This window comes from Cordyceps fumosorosea, assembly GCF_001636725.1.
Source record: "Cordyceps fumosorosea ARSEF 2679 chromosome Unknown scaffold_7, whole genome shotgun sequence".
NCBI classification, from domain to species: domain Eukaryota; kingdom Fungi; phylum Ascomycota; class Sordariomycetes; order Hypocreales; family Cordycipitaceae; genus Cordyceps; species Cordyceps fumosorosea.
In genome coordinates, this window is record NW_017387307.1 from 387,059 (window position 1) to 410,214 (window position 23,156).

At 55.9% G+C, this 23,156-nt stretch overlaps 6 protein-coding genes across 6 annotated transcripts; 2 read left to right on the plus strand and 4 right to left on the minus strand.

The window, feature by feature from the left end:
* Positions 1-392: 392 nt before the first annotated feature.
* ISF_03659 (Amino acid/polyamine transporter I) lies at positions 393-2,126 on the minus strand (the record flags this gene model as incomplete). Its single annotated transcript, XM_018847265.1, has 1 exon — positions 393-2,126. One exon carries the CDS (start codon positions 2,124-2,126, stop codon positions 393-395), a length of 1,734 nt encoding a protein of 577 aa, XP_018705472.1.
* A 1,005-nt stretch (positions 2,127-3,131) lies between these two features.
* ISF_03660 (hypothetical protein) lies at positions 3,132-6,893 on the minus strand (the record flags this gene model as incomplete). The annotated part of the gene is made up of 1 exon (XM_018847266.1): positions 3,132-6,893. The coding sequence occupies one exon, from the start codon at positions 6,891-6,893 to the stop codon at positions 3,132-3,134; it is 3,762 nt and encodes a 1,253-aa protein (XP_018705473.1).
* A 4,645-nt stretch (positions 6,894-11,538) lies between these two features.
* On the plus strand, positions 11,539-13,494 carry ISF_03661 (hypothetical protein; the record flags this gene model as incomplete). Its single annotated transcript, XM_018847267.1, has 1 exon — positions 11,539-13,494. The coding sequence occupies one exon, from the start codon at positions 11,539-11,541 to the stop codon at positions 13,492-13,494; it is 1,956 nt and encodes a 651-aa protein (XP_018705474.1).
* A 779-nt stretch (positions 13,495-14,273) lies between these two features.
* Positions 14,274-15,455, minus strand: ISF_03662 (Small-subunit processome, Utp12; the record flags this gene model as incomplete). The annotated part of the gene is made up of 1 exon (XM_018847268.1): positions 14,274-15,455. One exon carries the CDS (start codon positions 15,453-15,455, stop codon positions 14,274-14,276), a length of 1,182 nt encoding a protein of 393 aa, XP_018705475.1.
* Positions 15,456-17,700: 2,245 nt separating this feature from the next.
* Positions 17,701-20,742, plus strand: ISF_03663 (Bromodomain protein; the record flags this gene model as incomplete). Its single annotated transcript, XM_018847269.1, has 2 exons — positions 17,701-17,807; positions 17,898-20,742. 2 exons carry the CDS (start codon positions 17,701-17,703, stop codon positions 20,740-20,742), a joined length of 2,952 nt encoding a protein of 983 aa, XP_018705476.1.
* Positions 20,743-21,326: 584 nt separating this feature from the next.
* On the minus strand, positions 21,327-22,399 carry ISF_03664 (thiamin pyrophosphokinase-related protein; the record flags this gene model as incomplete). Its single annotated transcript, XM_018847270.1, has 2 exons — positions 21,327-22,260; positions 22,335-22,399. 2 exons carry the CDS (start codon positions 22,397-22,399, stop codon positions 21,327-21,329), a joined length of 999 nt encoding a protein of 332 aa, XP_018705477.1.
* Positions 22,400-23,156: the final 757 nt, after the last annotated feature.

Sequence of the window (23,156 nt, forward strand, 5' to 3'; positions counted from 1 at the left end):
AAAAAAAAAAAAAAAAAAAACCAGATTGGAGTTTACTTGCGTACTATTCTTTCATTTACTGCTGGTTCATTTCTCATTGTCTGTTCTTATGTATCTGGGCGGCGTTTGCATTTTGGAACCATTGAGTTACTTACATTATTCCCCTCATACACGATTTAATAAAATGGCATTAGATGAAGAATTCAAGAATTTTCCTCAACGCAACAGCCGTTATGTTATCATTACGTGTGAAACGATGGGCAAGTGAATGAGTGAGCACTCCCGGCAAAGATGTGGTCATGGCTTATCTACATGGCTCGACTACACATGGTTGGGGTATACAAAATCATCAAAAGCAGACGCTTTATGCAAAGTGCTCCTTGGAACCTAGAAAGATTCGCATGCTTCTATAATCATACTTCGCCGTCGCCGTCGTTGACGTCCTTTTGCTCCGCCTGCTCGAGGGCGGCGAGGAGCGGTATCTCGGACAGCTTGACAACCTTTGTCCTCTTGACGCGCTTCCAGATGAGGTACGCGGCGGCGACGAGGGGAATGTCCAGGTAGGAGGAGACAAACGACTGCGCGCTCCAGTTGCCCTTTGTGAAGACGCGGAACCCGCCCGTCAGCAGGATGACGACGCACATGCCGAGCGCCCAGGCGGACGCGTACGGCGTCCAGGCGTTGTGCCAGGGCAACCGGGTGGCCGGGAAGCCCTGGACGCGGAGGGCGCGGCGCAGGCGCAGGTGGTTGACGAGGATGGCGATCCAGGAGACGAGGACGCCGGCGGCGGTGAGGCTGACGAACCAGTAGAAGGCGTCGAGGGCGCCGGCGGACAGGCTCATGAAGCTGAGGAGCGCAAAGACGGCGAAGAGCGCGACGCAGGCCCAGGGCACGCCCCAGCGGGTGGTGCGCAGGAAGACGGCGGGCGCCTGGCCCTCGAGGGCGAGCGCGTAGAGGGCGCGCGTGCCGGAGAGCAGCGCCTGGTTGGCCGAGGACCAGGCGGAGGAGATGAGGATGGCGTTGACGACGGAGGGGATGGCGGGCAGGTGCGCGGCCTGGGCGGCGATGACGAAGGGGCTCTGGGTGACGGAGTCGCCGGCGCCGTCGAGGCGCGGGTCGTCGCTGGCGACGAGCAGGCCGACGACGAAGATGGCGAGCATGTAGAAGAGCAGGATGCGCCAGAAGACGTTGCGGCAGGCGGCGGGGATGGCTTTCCGCGGGTTGCGCGTCTCGGCGCCGGCCATGGCGATGGACTCGACGCCCGCGAAGGAGAAGACGGCCGAGGTCATGACGCTCCAGTACCCGAGGAAGCGGCCCCAGTTGCCCGCGGCGATGTACTCGACGAACGGACCCGGGCTGCTCCAGTACTTGAAGTACAGCGCCGGCGTCCCCGGCACGCCGCCGAGGTCGATGACCAGCCCCAGGATGACGAGGAAGACGACGAGGGCAATCTTGAGCAGCGCGAAGAAGAACTCGACCTCGCCAAAGACGCGGACGACGCACGCGCCGACGCCGACGGTCAGCGCGACAAAGGTGACGATCCAGACGGACGGGTTGATGTCGGTCCAGAACTGGAAGAGCACGCAGATGGCGGTGATCTCGGACGGGATGGACAGCAGGTTGCCGTAGACCAGGTTCCAGCCGACGGCGAAGCCCCAGGCCGGGTCGACGAGGAACTCGGCGTGGCGCACGAAGGAGCCCGTGACGGGCAGCAGCGCGGACGCCTCTCCGAGCGCGAACTGCACCGCGCACACGACGAGCCCGACGGTCGCGTAGCCGAGCAGCGCGCCGAGCGGGCCGCCCGCGCGCACGGCGCCGCCAAGCCCGAGGAAGAGACCCGTGCCGACGGCGCCGGCGACGCCGATCATGGACAGGTGCCGCTCGGCGAGGCCCCGGCGGAGGTCGCGCTGCTCGGCGGCGGTGACGAGGTGGGCGGCGGCGGAGGGGGAGGAGGGATCGTCGTCGTCGCCGGGGATGCTGCCGTAGACGGTGGCGCCGTCGGGTTGCGACGAGAGGAGCGGCCGCTGCCCGTGGCCAGGGGAGGAGGAGGCGTCGCGGGGCATGGTTGCGGTGTCGCTGGGAGGCGGGACGGGCGAGGAGGAGACGCCGTGCGTCGTCTTCTCGTCACCAAGAGATGCCTTGGACATTTGGACGGCTGATGAGAGAACGGGCTGGCTGGGTGCGGGTGGTGGTAAGCGGCAGCGCTCGCTTCTGATTCGCTCAGGTCAGGTCAGGTCAAGGTCAGTGTCTTGGAGCGAGCGGCATGGCTGAGACGTTTTGAGTTTTGCAGCTGTCCTCAATCTCTCGTCCGTCCGGGTATCTATCTGTTGTCTGTCGTAAGAGCAGAAAAGAAGGAAACAAGGGAAGAATGGGAAAAAAGAGAAGGAAGCCGGGACCGTTTTGAGATTTGGAAAAAAAAAAAAAAAAAGATGGGCAAAAAAAATCACCATGCCGGGATCGGATGGCGTAATAGTAGTGGGCGACGGTAGGCGCTATTGCCCCGCGCTACAGATAAGCAGGAACTAACTACCCATATATACAACATAATCAACTACCTATACCGAACACTAGCCATTCGTATATACGGGCATGCGAGCCGAAATTGGCATCTATAATACAATAATAAAAACAATAAAAACAATAAAAACAATAAAAACAATAACCATAGTTCCCGTTGGAAATTGAGATGTTTGCGGACGCGGCGCTTCCTCTCACCCTACGGCTGTAGACCGACTTCACCTGTGCCATCACGGCTCCATCAATCATTCTGTTGTTCATAACAGGTGTATATATTGATTGATCCAACTATGCTATTCAAAAGAGGCTATATCTATCCTGGCCCAAAATGTGCCATCGCTTCGCTGTTGTATTAAATTCCATAATATGAGAGTCTTGCATTGAAAATGCGAATGTGGTGGGTGCAACGGCCAAAAGACAAAACAAGGCAATTTCAAATCAAAACGCCTCGCCATGCTAGGCTGTGTGAATGCTGTGTGTTGCGTGTACTTGCTTCAAAGCCCGCCACTTCCAAGCGCTCAAAACAACTATGTGTACAAAAAAGAATCAAGTGTCGTGTACTGTGTACTGGTACCGTGGCCATACAGCCACTGACTGGCCAATCTTTACACGAGAAAACAGCTCCGCTCAGCCTCTCAGGGGAAGACGCCCTGTCGCCAAACTTCCACTCGGTCCATCGAGGCACCGTTGTGCGGCATTTGCATCTGGTTGCTGGGCTGCATCCCACCATAAATGCCCCTGGCCCCGTTGTTGTACATGTTAGCACCGCCAAAGGTCTGCGCGCTGCCTCCTGCGTAGGGGTTCATGTAGAGGCCCTGCTGATGCCCATGGTTGAATGCCATGCTGTTTGGTCGGTTGAATTGACCGTGCGGGAGGAATTGGGCAGAGACGGGGCGGTGGTTGGCGATAGCGCCTCCACGGCCGTCGTTATACGCCCCGTTGTGGAATCCTCGCTTCTGTACAACTCCCGGGACGGTCAATGTCGAGGGCATTTGAGAACGCATGGCTGCCATTTTGGCGTCATTCTCTCGCGTAACGCGTTCCTCCTCCTGTCGTCGCCGTATCTGTTCCTGGACTCGTAGGTCTGGACTTTTTCTTGCGTGCACCGAAAGAACACTCGCCATGCTCATGCTGCTCATGCGACGCTCCTTGAGACCTCCGGAGCCGGAGCCGGAGCCGGGGCCCGCCGCGGAACCGCCATGTGCCATTTCTTCTTGACGAGCCGTCTTCTCGGCTTGCAAGCGCCGCCGTCGCTGCCCGAGTGTTTCTTCCTCCTCTGGCCCCGCCGCATCCACCCCCCTATTAGCGTCTTTGCCATCCATGGCACCCTCTGATCGTCCTGCTTCCAGAGGGTCAAACTGGCTCAAGAGCTCGGCAGAAAAGGCTGTGCTGACGGGCCGCGCGGAAGGTAAGGAAAGCTCTTTCTCCTCCTTCTCTCTCTCGGCCTCCAATGCCAGGCGCATTCGTCTCTCAGCAAGCGTTTCGTCTTCATTATCCTCAGGAGCAACAACGTTCAAGGAGATCATCGATTGCCGCGGCCGTGTATCGCCCAACCGAGCAGGGGCCATCAACATGCTTTGAGGTCGAGGCGCGGAAAACGATTTATCCAATCCTTGCAGACGCGCACGACGTTTACTCAGCGGCTCATTTTCTTCAATCTCTCTCTTCTCGATTAGGCCAATCGGACGCTCGAGATCTGCCATGTTCTTTGCGCCCTGTTGCCTAGCCGCGAGAATGGCAAGAGGAACGTCTTCATCGTCAGAGCCATTTTGGTCCAGGTGTGCGTCGGGATCCTCCCAGAGCAAGTTGACACGTTTGCTCTTGCGATCATTCTTCTGTGTCTCAGCGACGGCATCGAGCTCGAGAAGTGTAGCTTGCGTTCCGTGCGCATCCATGATTCTGTTCTGAATACGATCCTTCTGCTGCTGTTTGCGAAACTGCAACTCCGCAAGCAGAGTGCTTGGGGGACCAAAATAGGCTTCGTCCACCCCTTCCTTACCCTCTTCTCCTTCACCTTGGCCGTTTTCGTTTGCTGAGCCCGCAGGCACCCGTATGACCTGGTCACTGTCGACATCGCCCGACAGATGGGGAGAGTTGGGATCATCGTTGTGTACCTTGGCACTGTCTCGGCTATTGCGGCTGTGACTGCGCCTGCCGAGCGGCATCCATGAAGATCGCCGTTTGCCACTGTTCTCGCTGGATGGTGGCGCCGGCAAGGATGGTGATGAATCTTGTGACGGTTTCTTGGCTGTTCCGTAGACCTCTGAGCCAAGTTTTCCAGCATAGAGGTGATCAGTGAATGCCCCAACTGGAGCGCTGGCCCCAGCATTCAAGATATCGTCAAGAGCATTCATCGCAGAGCCGTCCTTTGCTTCGATGTCGGTCGTGAGAGCGGGCGAGTCAAAGTATGCACTTGCGCGAAGCTGAGCAGGAATATTGCCCATCATAGACATTCGACTCTTGCGCTTCTCAACTTTAGGCTCAGAAATGCGTTTCGGAATTCGGAGTGTAGAAGCAAGGTTATCGCAGCTCTCGCGCGTGGGCGCGGGGGGATCGGCGGGTTCGGGAAGAGGTTCGTTAATCCTGACCATGTCCTCGGTTGATAAGGGGAGGAATGAGGGTCGACGTTCGTGATGACGTTCCTTGGTAGGGCGAGGGTCATCGGCCGTCTCAGTCATGCTGCCTAACATGGGCATGGCTGAGGCTCGGCGAGCAGGGTCGCTGGTGGCGGACTGATGAGCGCCGCCCATCATGACGCTGAGCACCTTGGATTGCCTCGAGTTTCTCTGGTGGGCTTTAGGTTTGTTTGACAGCTTCTGGGGAATGTTCAATGTGGCAGGAACACGCGCCGGATAATAGTTCATCTGAACACCAGACGAAGGATCAAGAAACGATTGGGGGCGGATAAGACCAACCGGTTGCGGCGGCTGCGGAAAGGAATCATCTCCGTACGAGAATGACGGCGGCTGAGGGGTGGCTTGTGGAAGTTGTAACGGGGCAAGATCAAAGACATTGTCCTCCAATTCCCCAAGATGCTGGTCAATGGGGAGATAGTCCCGCTCGGCAGGGATGCGCTCGTTGTGGTAGTCGTGACCCTCGACATCAGTAACATTTTCCGGACAGTGGACCCCATCAAAATCGAAGAAGGCGTTTTGAGCCTGGTGGAACGTATCTTGCGAATGCGAGGAACTAGGGCGGTTTCCGGAGTCGAGTTCTGTAGCAACATCTCGATTGCGCTCTGTTAAGTTGCTATAGGCAGGTTGCTGGGAAGCACTGCTCTGCATCATGTGATGGAAAGCTTGGGTGCTTGGCTCGTGGTCAAGTTCCTCCTCATGGGCCGCTGCTTCATGGATGATAGGCTCTAGTTCCAGTGGCGGGGCATTGTCAGCCTCATCGAGAACAGTTTGTGTGAGAGAGATTGGCTCTGATTCGGAAATATCAGCGAGCGACAGTTTGGCGGAGCGCACGCTTCGGACGGAGCTTTTGCCAGGGCCGTGCCTGGACAAAACAGTGGGCGTTTCGAGCTCGGGAAGGGAGGGAGCCGTTAAAGAACCGGGTATCAGGCGAGCGCTTCCCGACGCACTGGGCGACTTGACGAAAGCAGCAGGTGAATAGCCTCCCTGGCGCGCGGCGATATTTGTCGATACAATGGAGGAAGAGCTCGATAGGTGCCTTTTTAGTTGGGGCGGGCCCAAGGGCGCGCTGTCTTCTCCATTTTTGAGGCTGGCGGCGAGTACTGATGATCGCCTAGAGTCACTTCGTTTCAATTCGCCGTGGAGATCTCGGATCGCGTCGTCGATGGAACTCGTCATGGAGAGTTGCTGCGCTGTCATTTCGAGTTGTGCAACGCTGCTGGCAGTGCCAGGGCGGCTGGTCACGTCGGCAGGCGCCATTCTATTGATGGGTTTCGGGTGAACCATTTTGGTATTGGCAAGGACAGTGCCAGTGTGGAGAGGTTGCATCTCTCCGGCAGGGACCAACGGCGAAGGGGCGTCATCAATCTTGGAGCGGGTATTGGCAGCGGCGGCACGGAGGGTGTCGCTGATTGAGTCGGTTCGTCTTCGCATGCACTCAGAAGCGGGCATTTGAGATCGAGTAGGACTGGTACCGGCTTGTCGGATCGGCGATGTTGAAGTCGTGACCTTGTCGGATCGGGTGGGAGAGGCCGGGCCAGACTCGGGAGTGAGCGTCTGGGGCATGCTTATGGGAGGACCTCTTTCGGCGGGATGGACAAAGAGACCGAGGGGCGTGCATACTCTGTTGGCGATGGGGCTAACAGCCTTGGACTCCAAGGTTGGAGACTGGTTTTGCGCAGGCAAGGTGGTGGAGGTAGCGGCATCTGCTGCGGCGTTTTCGCAAGGGGCGCTCGCGGGATGGGGTTGCGAGGTCCCGGCCATGATTGGCAAAGGATGACCGGTCAGGTCACCGGGAAGACGCAGGTCGGATAGGCAATCAGCTATAGATTTGCTTCGAGTTGGGAAGCCGACAAGTCGGGCTGTCGGAGTGATTGGATTTGAAGATCGGTAGCGCTGTTATGACGCAGAGCGGTAGCCAAGGCAAGGATTGGGGTCTCGAAAAAAAAAGGCGAAAGCGCCGAGACATTCACGATTCAGGGTGGGAGCGAAAAGGTGAACAGCTGTTGTGTCTCAAAGCATAAAGAAAGTCGATTCGGGGCGCCACAGAGGGCGGGCTGGTGTTTGCCGAAGCAGGTTGCGATGGTTGTCGGGTCGGATCGCGAGAGCAGAGCCAGAAAAGCAAACAAAAGGATCAGTCAGGCTGCATGTAAGCTGTGGGCGAAGGCGGCGAGTTTGGGGGTCGGATGGCGGATGGCGGAAGAAGCGAGTAGTGTGATTATAGAGGGCGCAAAAGGATTATGGAGGAGCTGGTAGAAGAAAAAAAGAGCGACGAGGCAGCAGAGTGGCCAGAGTTTGACGAGACTGTTGAAGATGGATGGATGTGTGGCAGACGCTAACTGAAAACTGCTGTGGGCGGCGGGAATGAAGATGGAATGCGTGGTTGATTGCCAGCCGGACAGGTACCAGTGAGGCGATACAGGAGGAAGTGTTGGTGGTGTTGGTGGAAGGTGGCGATGGCAAACATGCGGAGGGGCGCAGAAGAGCTCGAGGAGGCTGATGGATGGGTGTTGAGTGGTGACGATGCAAGTTGGGGCGATGACAAGAAATCAAGAAACGAGACAGAGAGACCTTGTAATCTGTCGGCCGGCACAGCAGGGAAAAGGAAAAGGTGCCATTGCCAACCACTGCAGCCAGTTAGTTACCTTATTATTAGTAGTACTAACTAATGGGGTGGGTGTGGATGGCCACTCCCGGTTGGCTGATGGCTGATTTTAGTGGCGGTCGGCAAGCACTAGATTTTTCTCGGCCTCCGTCTGGGCAGTGAGAGTTGGGCGCCGCAAGGCGGGCCACAAGGGCCCAGAAGGGGGAGCCGGACCTCGTTCCAGTCTTGGCCCTGGACATGGTTGCCCGGCCGGGGTATGTCTTGGACTCGCTCGCTCCTTGGGAACGAACACGCAAATTTGGATATAGGCGAGGGTATCTATAAGCAAACAAATAGTGTTGTAATAATTGATTGTGCTTTATTAATACGTCGATTCTTTTTTGTTTATTTTCTTTTTTCGATTCCCTTTTCCTTTTCCTTTTCCATGTTCTTTCTGGTAAAATTGGCATCTCGTGAGCCTGCAGCGTAGTGGGCCGTCCTTTCAGGCCTCCAGGGCTCTTGAACTGTCTCATTGCAGCTAGTACATACCTAGGTACCTAACACCTAGAGCAGGCAAGAGTCTGTCTCTCCATGTCCCCTGGAAACTGCACAGACTGCCAACTGTCATGCCAGAGCTGTCGTTTGTCTGCAAGTGCAGATTGCAAGCACTTTATTTTTACGAGGCCTCGTCCCGTTCACGAACTCACCCGCCCTGGGGCAGCCACCACGACAGCCACCAACAGCCACCCATTCACTAAAGATTACCTGGAGGTACCTTGTAGTCACCCGAGCAGCCACCCTTTCATTCTTGGCCTTTCTTATTGCCCGCGGCAGGCATTCAACCCAACTTCCTTATTCGTATCTCTCAGTAACATGCCAGGTAACATCTACTGGTACTGCCTCAGGACAAGGTAACCGACCCTTGCCTTATCATGCCGCCAAAAAATTCGCCTTGTGCATCCCCTCTTTCGCCCGCCCGCTTCCCGACCCATCCAACCGCCATCAATATGCCCAACCGCCTGTCACAGCGTACAGAATACAGAGTCCATATGTAGTTACACGCGAATGAGGTTGTGAGGTAGCCCGAGACCTACACTGTACGAGGCGGGGACCACTCGCCACAGCCAATTGGCGAGTCAAGACCCCCGAGACTCAAGAGTCAAGGCGTTGTCTTGCCTTGAAAAGTCTGTTGCTAGGTTGTCCCGTATCCAAGGCCCACCTTGCGTATTGGGCCTCACTGCCCAGTGTCCACAGCCCAGCATCAAGATATGATAATGACTAATTTGTAGTTAGCAGATACATGCAGTAGCTCATCATGACCTGTCACTCATGCCGTTATTTAACTTGCAGATGAAATGAAGTATTATTTTCTATGTTTTTCTTTGGGTACTGCATGAGTTGATGAGCACACCACACCTCCATAAAAAGCAACGGCTCCCACGGGCTTGGCCAGTAGTGCACTCCACCACACTGATCGACCTCTATCGTTGCCAAGCTCGCTAATAATACATTCAGTACCTAGGCTATGTAGGTACCTAGTGCTGGTACATACATTAGTTAATACAGATACCGAGGAACCGTCTACAACACACTGCAGTATCCAATGACTGTGCAGAGCAGACGCTTCTTCACCCCGTCTCCTTGCCCCTTTATCGCCTCATTTCAAACCTGTTGATTGCCCTTCATCTTGTCCTGCCTTTAATTTGACCCTCAAGCGTTTCTGCAGAGCATAACGCCAGACTCCTTAATAGTTGGTGTCTGCGACCAAACACGAATAACACAGTGATTTATACAGCAACGCTGTCCCAGTTACCTCCAGGTTGTACGTGCCACATCACTGAAACACCACAGGGAGCCAAAACCGTGCCAAATCGCTGCCCTGTCCTGGTCATCTGTGCCTTGCAGCTCCAACGCCCACGGCCATAGCCAGGCCTTGTCTGGCACCGCTTTAAATTGCGGTGGCTTGCTTGAAACGGTCGTTGACATGCCGCTTCTGGGCAGTCCCTTCCGGCCCGTACGGGTAGCGAGTATTTACAAACAAATCCCTTAATATCGAAACATTATCGACGGCAAATGCCCACGGCTATCTCCACATAACAATCGTTCTCGATGCGTCGTGTCATCTTGCTCTCCGTCAGCCTCTAAATAGCGACACGTGCATGTTCGTATGTGCGTCCTAAAAAGCAATATTTATCTGCAAGTCCTGTGGCTTTTCTGCAATAGTCATCGCCATGGCATGGCATGGCTGCAGCCTCCTCAGGCAAAGCCACAGTATTCTTCCATCCACCGTTGCTGCGCTGGCATAGCCGACGGTGTAACCAAAAGCACATTACTATCATTCGAGTGTGTGAGTCCACGAATAACTTGTTGGCAGGCTGACGAAACTTAACAAGACGGATCTTCTACTTTCTACCAATGAACGCTCGACGATAATTCTCGTCACAACAGCTGCCTCTAGTCTGTCTGGCCCCATTTGTATAACATTCCGTCGTACATTCTTCATTAAAAAGAAGGTATGGCTAAGACACAAAACTCAGCCTAGCTCACTACTTACCTTAGTTACTCATTTTCTGGACCACTACCAATACGCCGGAGTTGCCCTGATTCTGTTTGAAATCGAGACCCTGCGGTTCACATGTAAGTGCCGGAGACGAGACACGAAAAAGTGGTGGTTTCTACCAACACCCAACGAACCACCTGGTAGCCGCGCAAGTCTATGAGGTCCGCGGATGATGGAATGCCTGAATTTCTCCATTGTAATTTCAGAGTAATATTTTGTACCATTGCTAGTCTTGTCAGTAGTTGTTAGTTTCCCTGAATACTAAATTGCATCGCTTCGCTTCCGACTGGCCAAAGCACAGCTCGTGGTTCGCGCTAAATCCAGCGCATGGGCCAGCAGTGACCGGAGTTAATTATAGACACGCTGAAAGGAAAGGAGCAGAAAATGAAGTTTTTCCCTACGAATAAGCTAACTACCAGTAATATACACCGTTCAACGGAACACTTTAGTTAGTTACTGGTGGCCGAATGCAAGCCCTGGGTAAGGGGCAATCGGCGCCGGCGCCGGGCTGAACAGTCATGCAAATCCGGCAAGCTGTGGTTGTCAAGTCTAGACTGAAGACGAGAGATCGAGGAACAGCCGGATACAGAGTGCTCGCTCGTTGCGTCTCTATTCGTAAGAATCATCTATTTTGCGCCGGTCTCATCAATCCCTTGGACTAGCAGCGGTGCACTAGTTAATCTGCTTGACCAGCGAAGCAATTTGGTGACCGAAGCCGGCGACGGGTTAGAAAGTAGCTAGACAGTGTGGCTAGTTCGGGGAAACTGTATGGAGCTCCGGGAGTTTGCAGACAAATTCACAGTATGTCGTCCATCAGAACGTTTATCCGCACAGTACAGGTACTTGCCCGTAACCCCCGCCTGCCTCGAAGCACATTTGCGCGCCCCACCATCTCTCATTGACCAGCAGATCGAGGCAAAATCCAGGACGGCCAGACCCTTTTGCAGGCGATCTCATCGCTGCCTGCATACACACATCGGCCGTGTCTCGCATCAGCGTCACCGCCATCTACCTGCCGTTGTGCCACTGCCTTGCGGTCCTTATCTCGTTCCCCGCACGCTGCAGCTGGTGGCAACTGGCAGCACACGACCATTGGGGCTGATCGTCGTCCCATTCGTTCTGCCATTCAAGCTCAGGCGTTCCTGCTCAAGTGACTCGACCTCTCGACTTCTCGACGCCGATACCACCGAAACTCGCGATTGGGAATCACCGATACCTGCCCCTGGCCTTGATCCCTCGTTTCCTGTGATACGCTGGCGGCGACAATGCATTCCGAACCGCCACGGAGGCGCTTCGCGCCCGAGCCGATTGAGACAACGTATAAATCCCACCGTACGGCACCTCCGCCGGCCCAGGGCATCCGCGTTGGTCCAAACCCCGAACTGACTCCGGAACCGTCGCCGCGTTCACTCTCCCCGGCGTCGGCATATCCTCGCATCAGACGACGCTTTGCCCCCCAGTTGATTGAAACATCAAGAAGGAGTCACCGCGTGGGAGATCCGGGTCCCGCAACACGCCCTACCGACAAGACCGACATCACTCCCTATACCAATCACATATACACCGCAAAGGCCAGATCCAAAAAAAGGCACGATGGTGTCATAGCCGAGGAGGAGACGCTGCATCGCAAGCAGCCAACTCGGAGAGAAACCGAAGAGGAGGAGGTGAAGGAATATTTACTCGAACTCGCGGCAAAGGAGGCGGAGAGGCAGATACAGGAAGACGCTCTCGCCGCGTTCCCCAACAGCCATGCCCGTGAGGGTGGTGTCGCCCATTTTTACTTCCGTGATGGCTCGAGCAGCGAGGAGTCCCCAGGCATGAGCCCGGCTGAAGACGAGCGTGGCAGGCGTCGCTTGCGAAGGAAAACGTCGAGCCTCGACTTGAATTGGTGGCAGAGGCACATGCAAGAGCATGCAGAGAAGTTGGCTTACGAGAGGGAAGATGCTGAGGAGGAAATCAACAGGTTCGAGGACATGGACATGACATCTGACTCCGAGCTGGACAAGATGGACCTAACGGTACCACCCGATGCAATGTGGACCACAAGCCGACGTGCATCGCTCGGAGACAGTCGAGATTCTGCAAGTGAGCAGGCCGAGGCAAGGAAATGGGCAGCCGCTAAGGAAAGCGAAGCCCTACATGTATTACGGGGCCCCGCCCCCGAATCGACCACCATCCACGACCAATCTCAACTTCGTGCACAGCACCACCTACAACATCAACCACTACAAAAGCAGCACGAGCAGCAGCAGGCACCGCCGCAGCAGCACCAGCAACCAGCAAATGCGTCTGCCATCCGTCGTCAGCACGATCCCTTTGGCCGCCCCTTTGCTGCCCTCGGCATACGGCCCGACGCTGCGCATTTACAGCGCATCCGCAAGTTTGTGTCGCCTCCAATGCTGGGAAAGGAGCTCAACTTTCGCAAGTGCCCCTCGCCCAAGCAAACGAAGCTCGAGACAGACCACTCGTTTGTCCTCTCACAAAATGCAAAACAGGATCGGGACTTGTCGGGCAAAGGTGGCCTGTGGAGGGGCTACTGCTGCAGGTCGGAATCCACCGGCGGCTACCTGGTCCCGGCGGAGCTGCACCCGCCAGCCATGATGGCGACGCCGCGGACGCCGGGAACTCCCAAGGAGTTATTCGTGCACGAAGTCGACTGCGTCTTAGCAGTGACCGACGAACCCGCACATCTCTGGGATGCCGCCGCTGCTGCGGAGTCGGCCGGCGCCAGCGGCAACGGCAGCCTGCCCGGGACGTGCGCACCCGCCCCCGCCCCGGGGACAGCCGAGCGCCGGCTCCGCAGCGGCGCGCCCAAGGGCCTGCACATGCTGCATGGGCTCGATGAGCGGCTGCAGCAGGAAAAGGCGCGCGCCGAGCGCGACGACAAGATTGCGCTCGAATTTGGCGACGAGTTCGTCACGCAGGTGTACAACTACCTGTCGCTGGGATACCCGGCCATGGCGCGCTCCTTTGACGAGGAGCTGGCCAAGATTAGCCGCGTCAGCGTCGCGGAGCTGTGCCGTGACGACGACCAGCAGCTCGCCAAGGGCCACATGCTCGAGATGCGCCTCGACGACGAGACGCCCGAGGAGGCGCGCTGCCCGCGCTGGAGGGCCCTGCGCGTGTACATTCTTGAGTGGGCAAGGCAGCACCCGGACCTCGACAACTTGAACCCCCTGGCGTGGGGCGTCCACGAGCGGCGAGGCAGCTGGGCCATCTAACAAATGTGCTTAGCAACGGGGATCCAGCCAGGCAAAAGGTAGAGACGTTGCACTCCTCCGTTTCTACAGTCTTTGCCTTTTATCATTACGCAACCTCCTACCGTATATATATATATATATCGTCACAGTCTTCATCGGCTTCATCAGCTTCATCAGCGCACACTATTCTTACTCTCTCCTTTTTTTTTGCATGGGCTGGCGCAGACACAGCAGGTTTCTGAAACGTCAAGACCCTTCCTTCATGGAACAGGCGTCGTTGTTTTTCCATACAAGTTGTTGTTGGATTTTTTTTGGTTTGTTTCTAGAGCGCGCATTCTAAATCTATATAATCTTTTTATTATGCCACACCGTTATATTACTTTGAATCTTAAAAACCCTACCTCACGCCGAGCTCCGCGCGAGTCAGCATGTCATCATTCCTCGATGCGCGGACGTTGCAAAACGGTGGACTGCGTTGGTGCGGATAAAATCATCAAAATGTATTCTTTTTCTACCCAACGCCAGTAAATATGTGTTGGAGCAACGAGATAGTAGCATCCAATCTCCCCACACTTCCCTGTTCGACATGGTACAATGATGCTCTGCCAATACATGGATAAGAAATATGACACCGTCCTCTTCTGCCGTCCCCTAGAAGCCAGTCCCTGGGATTCGTCTCCCTCGCTCCCTACCCTCTCCGTCTGAGTTCATGATACCGTTGCCCTGTCTACTTTCCAATTAGGGTTTGCATTTTCTTTTGTAATTTTTGTTTCCGGGTTTCAATTGTCTCTTCTTCTTGTCTACTTGCGCTTCGTGAAGAAGTTGGCGACTTTTTGTAGCTTTGAGGGCGGCGCGGGCTCGGCATCGCTCTCTTCATCCTCGCCCATGGACTCGTCCACGTCGTCATGGTCCACCTCATCCTCGTCCAGCGACTCCTCAGCCGCAACGTCGTCGTCCTCCTCCTCGGCCTCGGATTCATCGTCGTCGTCGTCGTCCGAGTCGGGAATGGCGCCGTTGGTCATGTGCGCGTCCTCGTCGGCGGCGCCGTTGGCCAGCCTGCTCCCCGTCTCGCCCTCGACCCAGATGACGTCCTCGTCGGACCCGTCATCCTCGCCATCGCCGCCGCCCTGCTTCGCCGCGGCAGCGCCGCCGCGCTTCATCTTGCGACGGAGCTCCATCTGGCCCTCGAGCAGGTCGAGCTTGCCCTTGAGCGCGAGCAGGCTGTTGAGACCCTTGGAGCGCTCGGACAGCACCTTTTGCAGGCCGCTGAGGCTCTGGATGACCTTGGGCTGCGACGATAGCGCGCCGCCGTGTGCGATGAGCGTCCACTTAACCCAGATCATGAGGTTGCCAGCGCGGCCGGGTCTCCGGTGCAGACGGGCGGCTAGCTTGTTGAGCAGGATGCCGGCGAGGCTGCTGTCGATGCGCTCTATCGTATTCCGGATGGTCGTCAAGTCGGTCGTGTGCAGGCACGATTCGAGCAGGTCCGTGTCGTCGGTCTTGAGCGCTTGCGTCAGAACGGTGGTGAGAGACTGGAGGGAGGGCGGCGCAATAGCGGTGCGTGACGGCTGCACGGCTGTGCTTGTGACGGCTTGTTGGAGCAGGCTAGAGACATCAATGACCTCGTTGCCGCGCAGAAGTTCGCCAAATGTGGGCGACTCTTCTTCGGCGTCTGACCCAGCGTCATTGCTGTCGTTGGCGGCGGCTGTGGAACTTTCCTTGGTAAGCTTGTCGCTGGGAACCCCGGCGATCTTCTTGGTGCCGTTCACTTCCTTCGGGGCACCTTCATCCTCTGACGTGTACACGCTTGGCTCATTTGAAGAGATCTCTATCGTCTCAGGATGTGAGCTCTGCAGCGCGTCTGTGTCGGCAACTGACGTGTGTGACTCGTCAATTGTGTTCTTTGAGGAGATATTGGCGCTCTTTTTTGCAACTGGGGCAGCCAGCTTTGCCGGAGCTTTGCGTTTGGTCGACATGGGCATGAGGCACGAGGCAACAGACAGGTTGCAAGCGGCCAGAAATATAGGAAGAGAATATGGCCTCGTGGATAAGTATGCAGCCGATTAAAGGAATATAAGACGATGATGGGAATCTCGTAAGACAAGTGATGTGCAGACAAGTATCTTAAGGCTTTCGCTGTTGGGAAATTTTCCTCAGGCCGTGGTCTGGTGAACTTTTTTTGAGGCGGGCTAGCCAAACTTGCGGCGACAAGTGCCAGAAAAAAAATCGCCCTTACTTAAGCCACTGTTATCTAACTTATCTTATCGGGCGGTTCCGGTTTTTGGGTTAATAAAGTGGAAGGTTGAATATCACGTGATATTTGAGGAAGTCAACACTTATTACTTGACTGAAAAGACGGCTGACTGCAAAACCCACTTCAGGCGCCATAGTAGGCTACCCGCAAGCTGCATGCCATTGTTAACTGGTGCTTCTTTGCACTCCTTACTACGAGGTGCATGTAAAAGGACCATGACTTACGTGAAGAAACATCCGTTTTCATCTGAGTCACCTGATTGGCAGTGTCCGAACGTTTGCGCCACAGCTAGTGGCTCAAGTGTGGCGTGCGGTAATTTCATAATACCCCCTAATACGGGCCCCGCTATAGCGATATTTCCCATTTAAAGGAGAGAGCGGCCCAGGACCATTAAAGACAACGCGGTCCATGGCCGCGGAGCATGGCCACAGTCCACTATCCGCAGCCTGCAACTCATCTGCGACCCGGCCTATGTCTTCCGTCTTTCTGTACAGAGGGCACCCTAGCAGGCAATTGGCCTTTTATTTATACTCGTGCGCTCGGCGGTCGGGTTGACGAATTCGGGGACGGGACAATGGCATGAGACGAGAGTGTGTGAACGTGGTATCAAGTCTGGCGCATAAGGTAGTCGTAACTAGATGACGGCACAGCTGCTGAGGACATTTGGTTGTAACACAGTCGCACAGTAACGGTGCACTTCTCGAAGGGTTGATAGATGCCGCATCGCCCAGGTTCATCTCTGTGTCGCCTCCCGGTCCAATGCATCTCATCTGGCTACGCGATCCGAGCTCTTGGGAGCTGCGCAGGGACGTGGGACAGCGAGAAGCAATTGGCAGACGCCAGGATGTCGTGTGGATGTAGTGGTACAACATGCGAAGTTACACATACCCGCGGGCGACGGGAGAACAGAGACTGTTGCCAATCGGGATAGGTGCAGATGTAGGTTTTCAGTGTTGCCTCGCTTGGAAGGCGTCAGAAGGCGTCAGAAGACGGTTTTGATGAGAGGAGGTTATAGCAGAATAAGTTGCTGTCATACAGTGGAGGAGGAAGCTGTATCATTGCACTAATAAATGGAAGCTACAGTGCAGGCGGTGCCTTTCTAATTATTGAGGTTAGCCACAGAAGGGCTTGGGAGTAAATACACGCCCTTGCTAGTGGGCCATTTGGAGAATCTAGCCAATTAAATATGGTTCACGTAAGTGGGAGGCTGGCGTTTTCAGTCGCACTAGCCACATTTGCTAATCTTTTTGGTCTGGCTCGACCAAGTCCAATTTACACTCCCCCAGCATTTGCCACCCCGCTAGAGGCATGCCTGTCCCACCAAATCTTGTTTCTCTCATAAATACCAAGCGCGTCCGGCTGACAAAAAAAGACTGACGTGCACGCGCTTTCTCTTTCAGACCCTCCGCGCGACTCCGTCTTGAATATATTTTGTACAGCCCCATATCCAGCAACATACTTCCTTCTGAATCCTGCCTGCTTCTCTACCCACTCTATCTACTATGGCAACGCTAATCATCGTTCTTGACACAAATTAATCCTCCTATACGCCTCAATCCCATCGATCGCACCTAACCCTTGAACCACACGACCCGATTTTTGCTCCCATCGCCAGGGCTGCATTTGCGCCAACTCCTCTTCGTCGTCGCATTCGCCGGGCAACATAATCCCATCGCCCCTTTGCGCGCGATTTCGCAGTTTGCGTGCGCCTATTTCGTCGAATCGCGATTTGCGCCGGGATTTTGTTCAGCGCGGCTGCGTTGTTTGCCTCCAGCTCCCTCACTTTCGCATTCCGTTTGCGCCACCACCTCCAACAGCAACACCACCTCGTGCACAGCGTGCAGTGGCACTTCGCACAGCCTCACTTCATCGCCTCCGCTCTACGCCTATATATTTAATGCCGAGCCGATCCTATTGACCACCATCCACACACTGCGCATTTCTGCAAAGCGCGCCCATCGCGAATCCTCACCATGGAGTGGCCCAAGTCCGACGCACCACCGACAGCTGCGGCACCTGTTTCAGAGAACAAGCCACCGGCCTCCCCATCGCAACCCGAACAAAAGCGCGATAGCAATGGGTAAGTGCACCTGCTCTGACTTTCGACGGCGTCAACAATGCGCTCAAGCGTCATCACGTTCATTGTGCTCATTCAATGTCATGCGCACAGTTTCACAGCCACCGGATCATCACCGAAGCCTGCGGAATCCATCTCTGAGCCTTCTGCCACGACGACTGCCGCCGCCCCCGTCGAGCCTACATCCACAGCATCCGCACCGGTCGTCAACGGGAGTTCTTCCTCTTCCGAACATAACGGCGCCAACGGCATTTCTCAGGCCACTGAACCTTCACCCGAGAAGCCTGCCCCCAATGAGGTCATCGAAAGCGCGGCGTCCCCTCAACATGCCGAAGACAAGCTCGCTGCTCTATCCTCGACAGCAACAACGTCAGCTCCTGCTCGCGAGCTTGCTGAGATGAGCGCGGAGAAGACCCCTCCTAGGCCTGTTGCCCAGGGGAGCGCGCCAGAAGCCTTCAACGAAGCTGCCCAGGGGGCTCTTGGAGAACCCAAGGAGGAAGTCAAAGAGGAGGTCAAGGAGGAGGCAAAGGAAGAGGTCACGACGGAGTCCAATGACGTAGCTAAGCCGGTACCAAGCCTCGAGACTGAAGACGTGAAGATGGAGGAGCCCCCTCTAGTCGAAAAGCTTTCAGCCGAGCCCGTGCCAGTTGAACCGAGCCCCGCTCTCTCCGCTTCAAAGGAGGCGTCAGCCGCCGAGCCCGCCAAGACAACAGGCCACGAAGATATCAAAATGGAAGACGCATCCCAGGGCTCTTCCGCTACTGCCCAGGCTCCTAAGCAGCCTCCTTCTCTGCAACCACAGGATAGCGCTGCTCTGCCCACATCTGAGGTTGACCTTCAACCTGCCAGTATGTCGCAGCTCAACATCGAGACCCAGCCCGACACATCTCCAATCGTCGAGTCGGTCGAAGTCTCTATGAGCGACGCGCCAGTAGCCAAGGTCGCACGCGAGCGCGAGGATGACGGTGCCGATGATGAGCCTGTCGCGAAGCGTGCCAGAACTGAGCCCGAAGAAGACAAACCCATGGCTGACCAACCAGATCAGTCCACCGTGGCTGCGGCTCCTCCTGATGAGTCTGCACCAGTGGATCAAGTCCAAAGCCTAGACACGCTACCGAACTGGAACGATTCCGAAGCTAACGGAAGAACCTTCAGTCCCTACCAGCGCCGTGAAGTTCGCAAGACGATCGGCAGACTGAAGAAAACAAAGGCCGGCGGACACTTTCGCGATGCTGTTGTTAAGCTTTGGCCACAACTACGCGAGGCTTACCTTGCCCGGATTGAGAAACCCATGGATCTCTCCGAGCTCGACCGCAATGTTCGCGAGGCCGAGGGCCCGTATGCGACTTTTGGGGACTTCAAGAATGCCGCTTCTCTCATCTACCTCAATACACTCAACTTCAATGGCCCGACGCATGATGTTACCTTTGCCTCTTTCACCGTTGTCAAGGCACTCTGGGAAGAGCTGCTCGCTGCCCCTGCTGAGGAGCCACCCAAGCCCAAAGCCATACCCAAGGCCAAGCCTGTCCGGGAATCTCGCGCCGTCGCCATTGCCGAAGCGCCCGTCGCGCGCCGCATGTCTACCGGACCTCGAGGTAGTCCCTCGACGGATGCAGATGCCAAGTCGGCTGCGGGCGATCGTCGCGGCTCTACCGCCACCGAGGGTGATCGCCCGAAGCGCACAGTTCGGGCCCCCAAGCCCAAGGATATCGACTACACAACTAAACCTTCACGGAAGAAGCTTAAGCCGGAGCTGCAGTTTGCGATGGAAGTCCTCGGCGAGGTTATGCATCCCAAATATGAGCAGCTCAACATGTGGTTCCTCGAGCCTGTGGATGCGGAGGGCTTGAATATTCCGGATTACTACTCGATCATTAAAAAGCCCATGGACCTAGGCAAGGTTTCCGCGATGCTTTCTGGTGGTGACTTTTCTAACCTCAAGGAGTTCGACAAGCATGTGCGACTTGTGTTCGAGAACTGCTACAGCTTCAATGGTCCTCCCAACCAAGGAAACCCTGTTTCCCAGCGAGCTGCCGAGCTGGAAAACATCTACACCTCACAGATGAAGAACAAGGATTCTTGGCTAGCCAAATTCGCCAAGGCAAACGCGCCTACATCTGCCGACGTCAGTGACGAGGAAGACGAGGACGAAGACGCTGACGACGTTGCCTTTGCTGAGGATAATTCTAAGGAAATACAGGAGCTCCAGGCCAAGCTGGACGAGGAAACCAAAAAATTACACGCCATGTTTGTCCCCGGGGCCAATCAGTCTATGATTGACATTCAAAAGGGCATAGTTGATATGGTACAGCAAGCTCTCATCAAGGCCGTTGCTAGCGCAGGCGAAGTCCAGCCCAAGAACGACAAGGCCAAAAAGCCCAAAGGATCAAAGAGCAAGGGTGCCGGTGCACGAAAATCTACGGGCGGATTGCCAGCTAAGAAGGCCGGTGGCGGAAAGAAGGGTGCAGCCAAGAAAAGCTTGACAGCAGCCGATAAGGATCATATTGCCAACGCCATCAACGACCTGGAGATGCCTCACCTGGATCGTGCCATCGACATCATCAAGAGGGACACTGGTCAAAACGAGAACACAGACGGCGAGCTTGAGCTCGACATTGACCAGCTCAGCAATGATGCTCTCCTGAAGCTCTGGGAACTGTGCAAAAAGGTTCTGCCTGGCTTCGCCAAGGACACGACAAACACGGCACCCCCACCTGAGCCCGTCCGCCCTTCAAAGCCCAAGCCATCTGCAGGCAAAACCAAGAAGAACAAGCCGATGAGCGCATCAGAGCAAGAAGCCAGGATTAAGCAGTTGACGGCTCTTGCACAGGTGTACAAGGACGGTTCTGGTGGGCCTACTCTTGCCGCTCAGGATGGAAATGCGCACTCGCCGGGACCTGCGGACTCGAGCGATGATTCAGATTCGGAAGAGGAATGATGCAACAACCTATCAGTTGGGCGCTGAAGCGTTTTCGCATTGTATGAGTAAGACAAGGTTATGAGAAATGGGATTTACACACGAGTTACCGTTGCGAGGAAGAAAAGTTTCTAGCATCTATGGTTCTTGCTTTTTTTTTTCTCTCGACTATTGTGCGGGGAAGGGACAGATTCCTTCAAGCCCCTTGCAGGTAGTGGCGAACGAGGCAACGGCCGTCGGGCCTTGGCTAGATTCCCGCGAGGGAATTTTGCTTCATCGGAGTCGGGAAGAAAGGTATGCTGGCCTCGGACAGGCGCACCGGAGTTTTTGGCATCTGATGGTGCACTTCTTTTTTCGGTTGGATTTAAACGATTGGAACGAGAGGTCTCTTTGTTTCTTTCCTTTTTTTTTTTCAGGCGCGCGCGCGTTTTATAGTGGCAAGATTCTGTCTAATTCGTTGCTGGTTGCAACAAATAGTAAGTGGCCGTTGAGGCTGCGGAGATGCATAGGCAAAATATTTACGCCTCTAGATGCGGACTACACCTCTATCCCACCCTCTCTAGTGACCATCCCAAGTACCAACCTCGAGCAGATTGAAGCCGAGGTCATGTCTCGTGAGCGTTGGTGGGCATGGGCAGCCTCCTACGTAACCTGTTGCATATCTCGACGTAGCGCTCCTCGGTCTCGGGGGTGATCAGACCGTGGCGGATGAAGAAGTCGATCATGACGGGGCACACGTTGGGCTTGAACTCGCCCGCGCGCATGCGGCGCAGGACCCCCTGCCAGTCCATCAGGACGAACTCGTCCACCTCGTCGTCGTCGCCCGGCTGGGGCACCAACCCGAGCTCGCTTGCCGCGCCCCCCGGCGGCGGCGACAGGTCCAAATCGTAGACGTACAAGATCTCGCCGTGGACCAGCTCCGTTCGCGGGTTGCGGTTCGCGAGGGTGACGACGCCGGCGGCGCGTAACCGCGGCTTGACGACCTCGGGCGGCAGGCGCGCCTCCTCCTCGGCCTCGGCGAGGACGCAGTCGAGCGGGGCGTCGTCGGCCTTGACGCCACCGGCGACGGTGCTGTCCAGCATGCCGGGGAAGGTGCGCAGGGCGGCGGCGCGGCGGGCGACCCAGAGGTGGGTGATGGCGGCGGTGGTCGGGTCCCGCACGTAGGCGGTCAGGTGGGCGCCGCGGGTGTTGATGCCGAACAGCGAGGCGGCGAAGCGCTCGACGCGGAGAGGCGGGGTGCTTTGGATGCCGGGGATGCGAAAGTGCTCGCTGTGCATGCCGCCGCTGAGCGTGGGGAAGACGGTAGGGTCAGTGGTGGCGAGGGCGAGGGCGGCGTCGACGGCGGCTTGCAGCGCAGAGTTGGGATCGCCGCCGGGGACGAGGCTGACCCGGGCGGCGGCGTGGTCGACGGCGAAGAGACCGGGAGGCCAGGGGAGGCGCGAGACGGTGGAGGGGTGGATGAAGCCGTGCGGGCGGGGGTCGGGCGGCAGGAGGAACTTGTAGTAGGGGGCGTGGTTGGTGGCGAAGTTGAGGGGGAGGCTGGTGGTGAACGGAAGGGTTAGGAGCGGCTTGATTGGTGATGGGGAGGGAACTGGAGGGCTCTGTTCTCTCACTTGTCAACTTTGGTGATGAGGTCGAGGAGAGATGGGAGAGACTCCCCGTCGGTGGAGGCTGCCATGATTTGTGCGAGTTTCGTTTAGTGTGTGGTGTGTGAGGAAACCGCGCAGGGTCGAGGGCGACAGGCTTGCGGACGACAGGGTCGTAGGATGAGGGTGGTATGGGGTTGGTCGAACGGATGTTGGTTGGCGAGCGAGCAGATGCGAAGATAGAGAGGTAGAGAGGTTCGGTGTGGTTTTGGAGGCTCCACCACCTCTATGTACAACCGGCTATCACCATATTCTCATCCATAGTCCAATCAAAGCCGGAGGGTCAGAACGTTTAGATGAGCAGACTCTACAATAGCAACATTTAATGCGTTTCTTCTTCTTTCTTCCCTCTTTATCCAGCACAATTTTCAATGACATCTACATGCCATATCCCGTCTCGTTGCAGCTGACTTGATTCGTATGTACCTGAGAGCCCTCCTTCCTCAAGTAGCGCCGCCGGGCCGGTGTGGCGTCGCCGGACCGCCAGGTGCCAGCTGTCTTTTTGTTTGTCTCTCCAGCCGGCAGTGATTATGGGAATCGGAAACTACAAACAGAAAACAGCCGGTTCAGGCAAGGCTAAAATATGCCTCTTTTTTACACTCACCTCATCTCGCCGTCGTCCCATCCTGAGCTACTTTTGCACGCGATACATTCCGACCAGCTGATGATACGGGTGTGGCAGAACCATGTGAGCGCTAATGGGAACGCCCGCCACCATGTCACCGTCCTGCTGCTGAGCCTGCCGCACCTCTCATCATTTTCCGACCTTCTTTGCTTGGCACCGTTGAA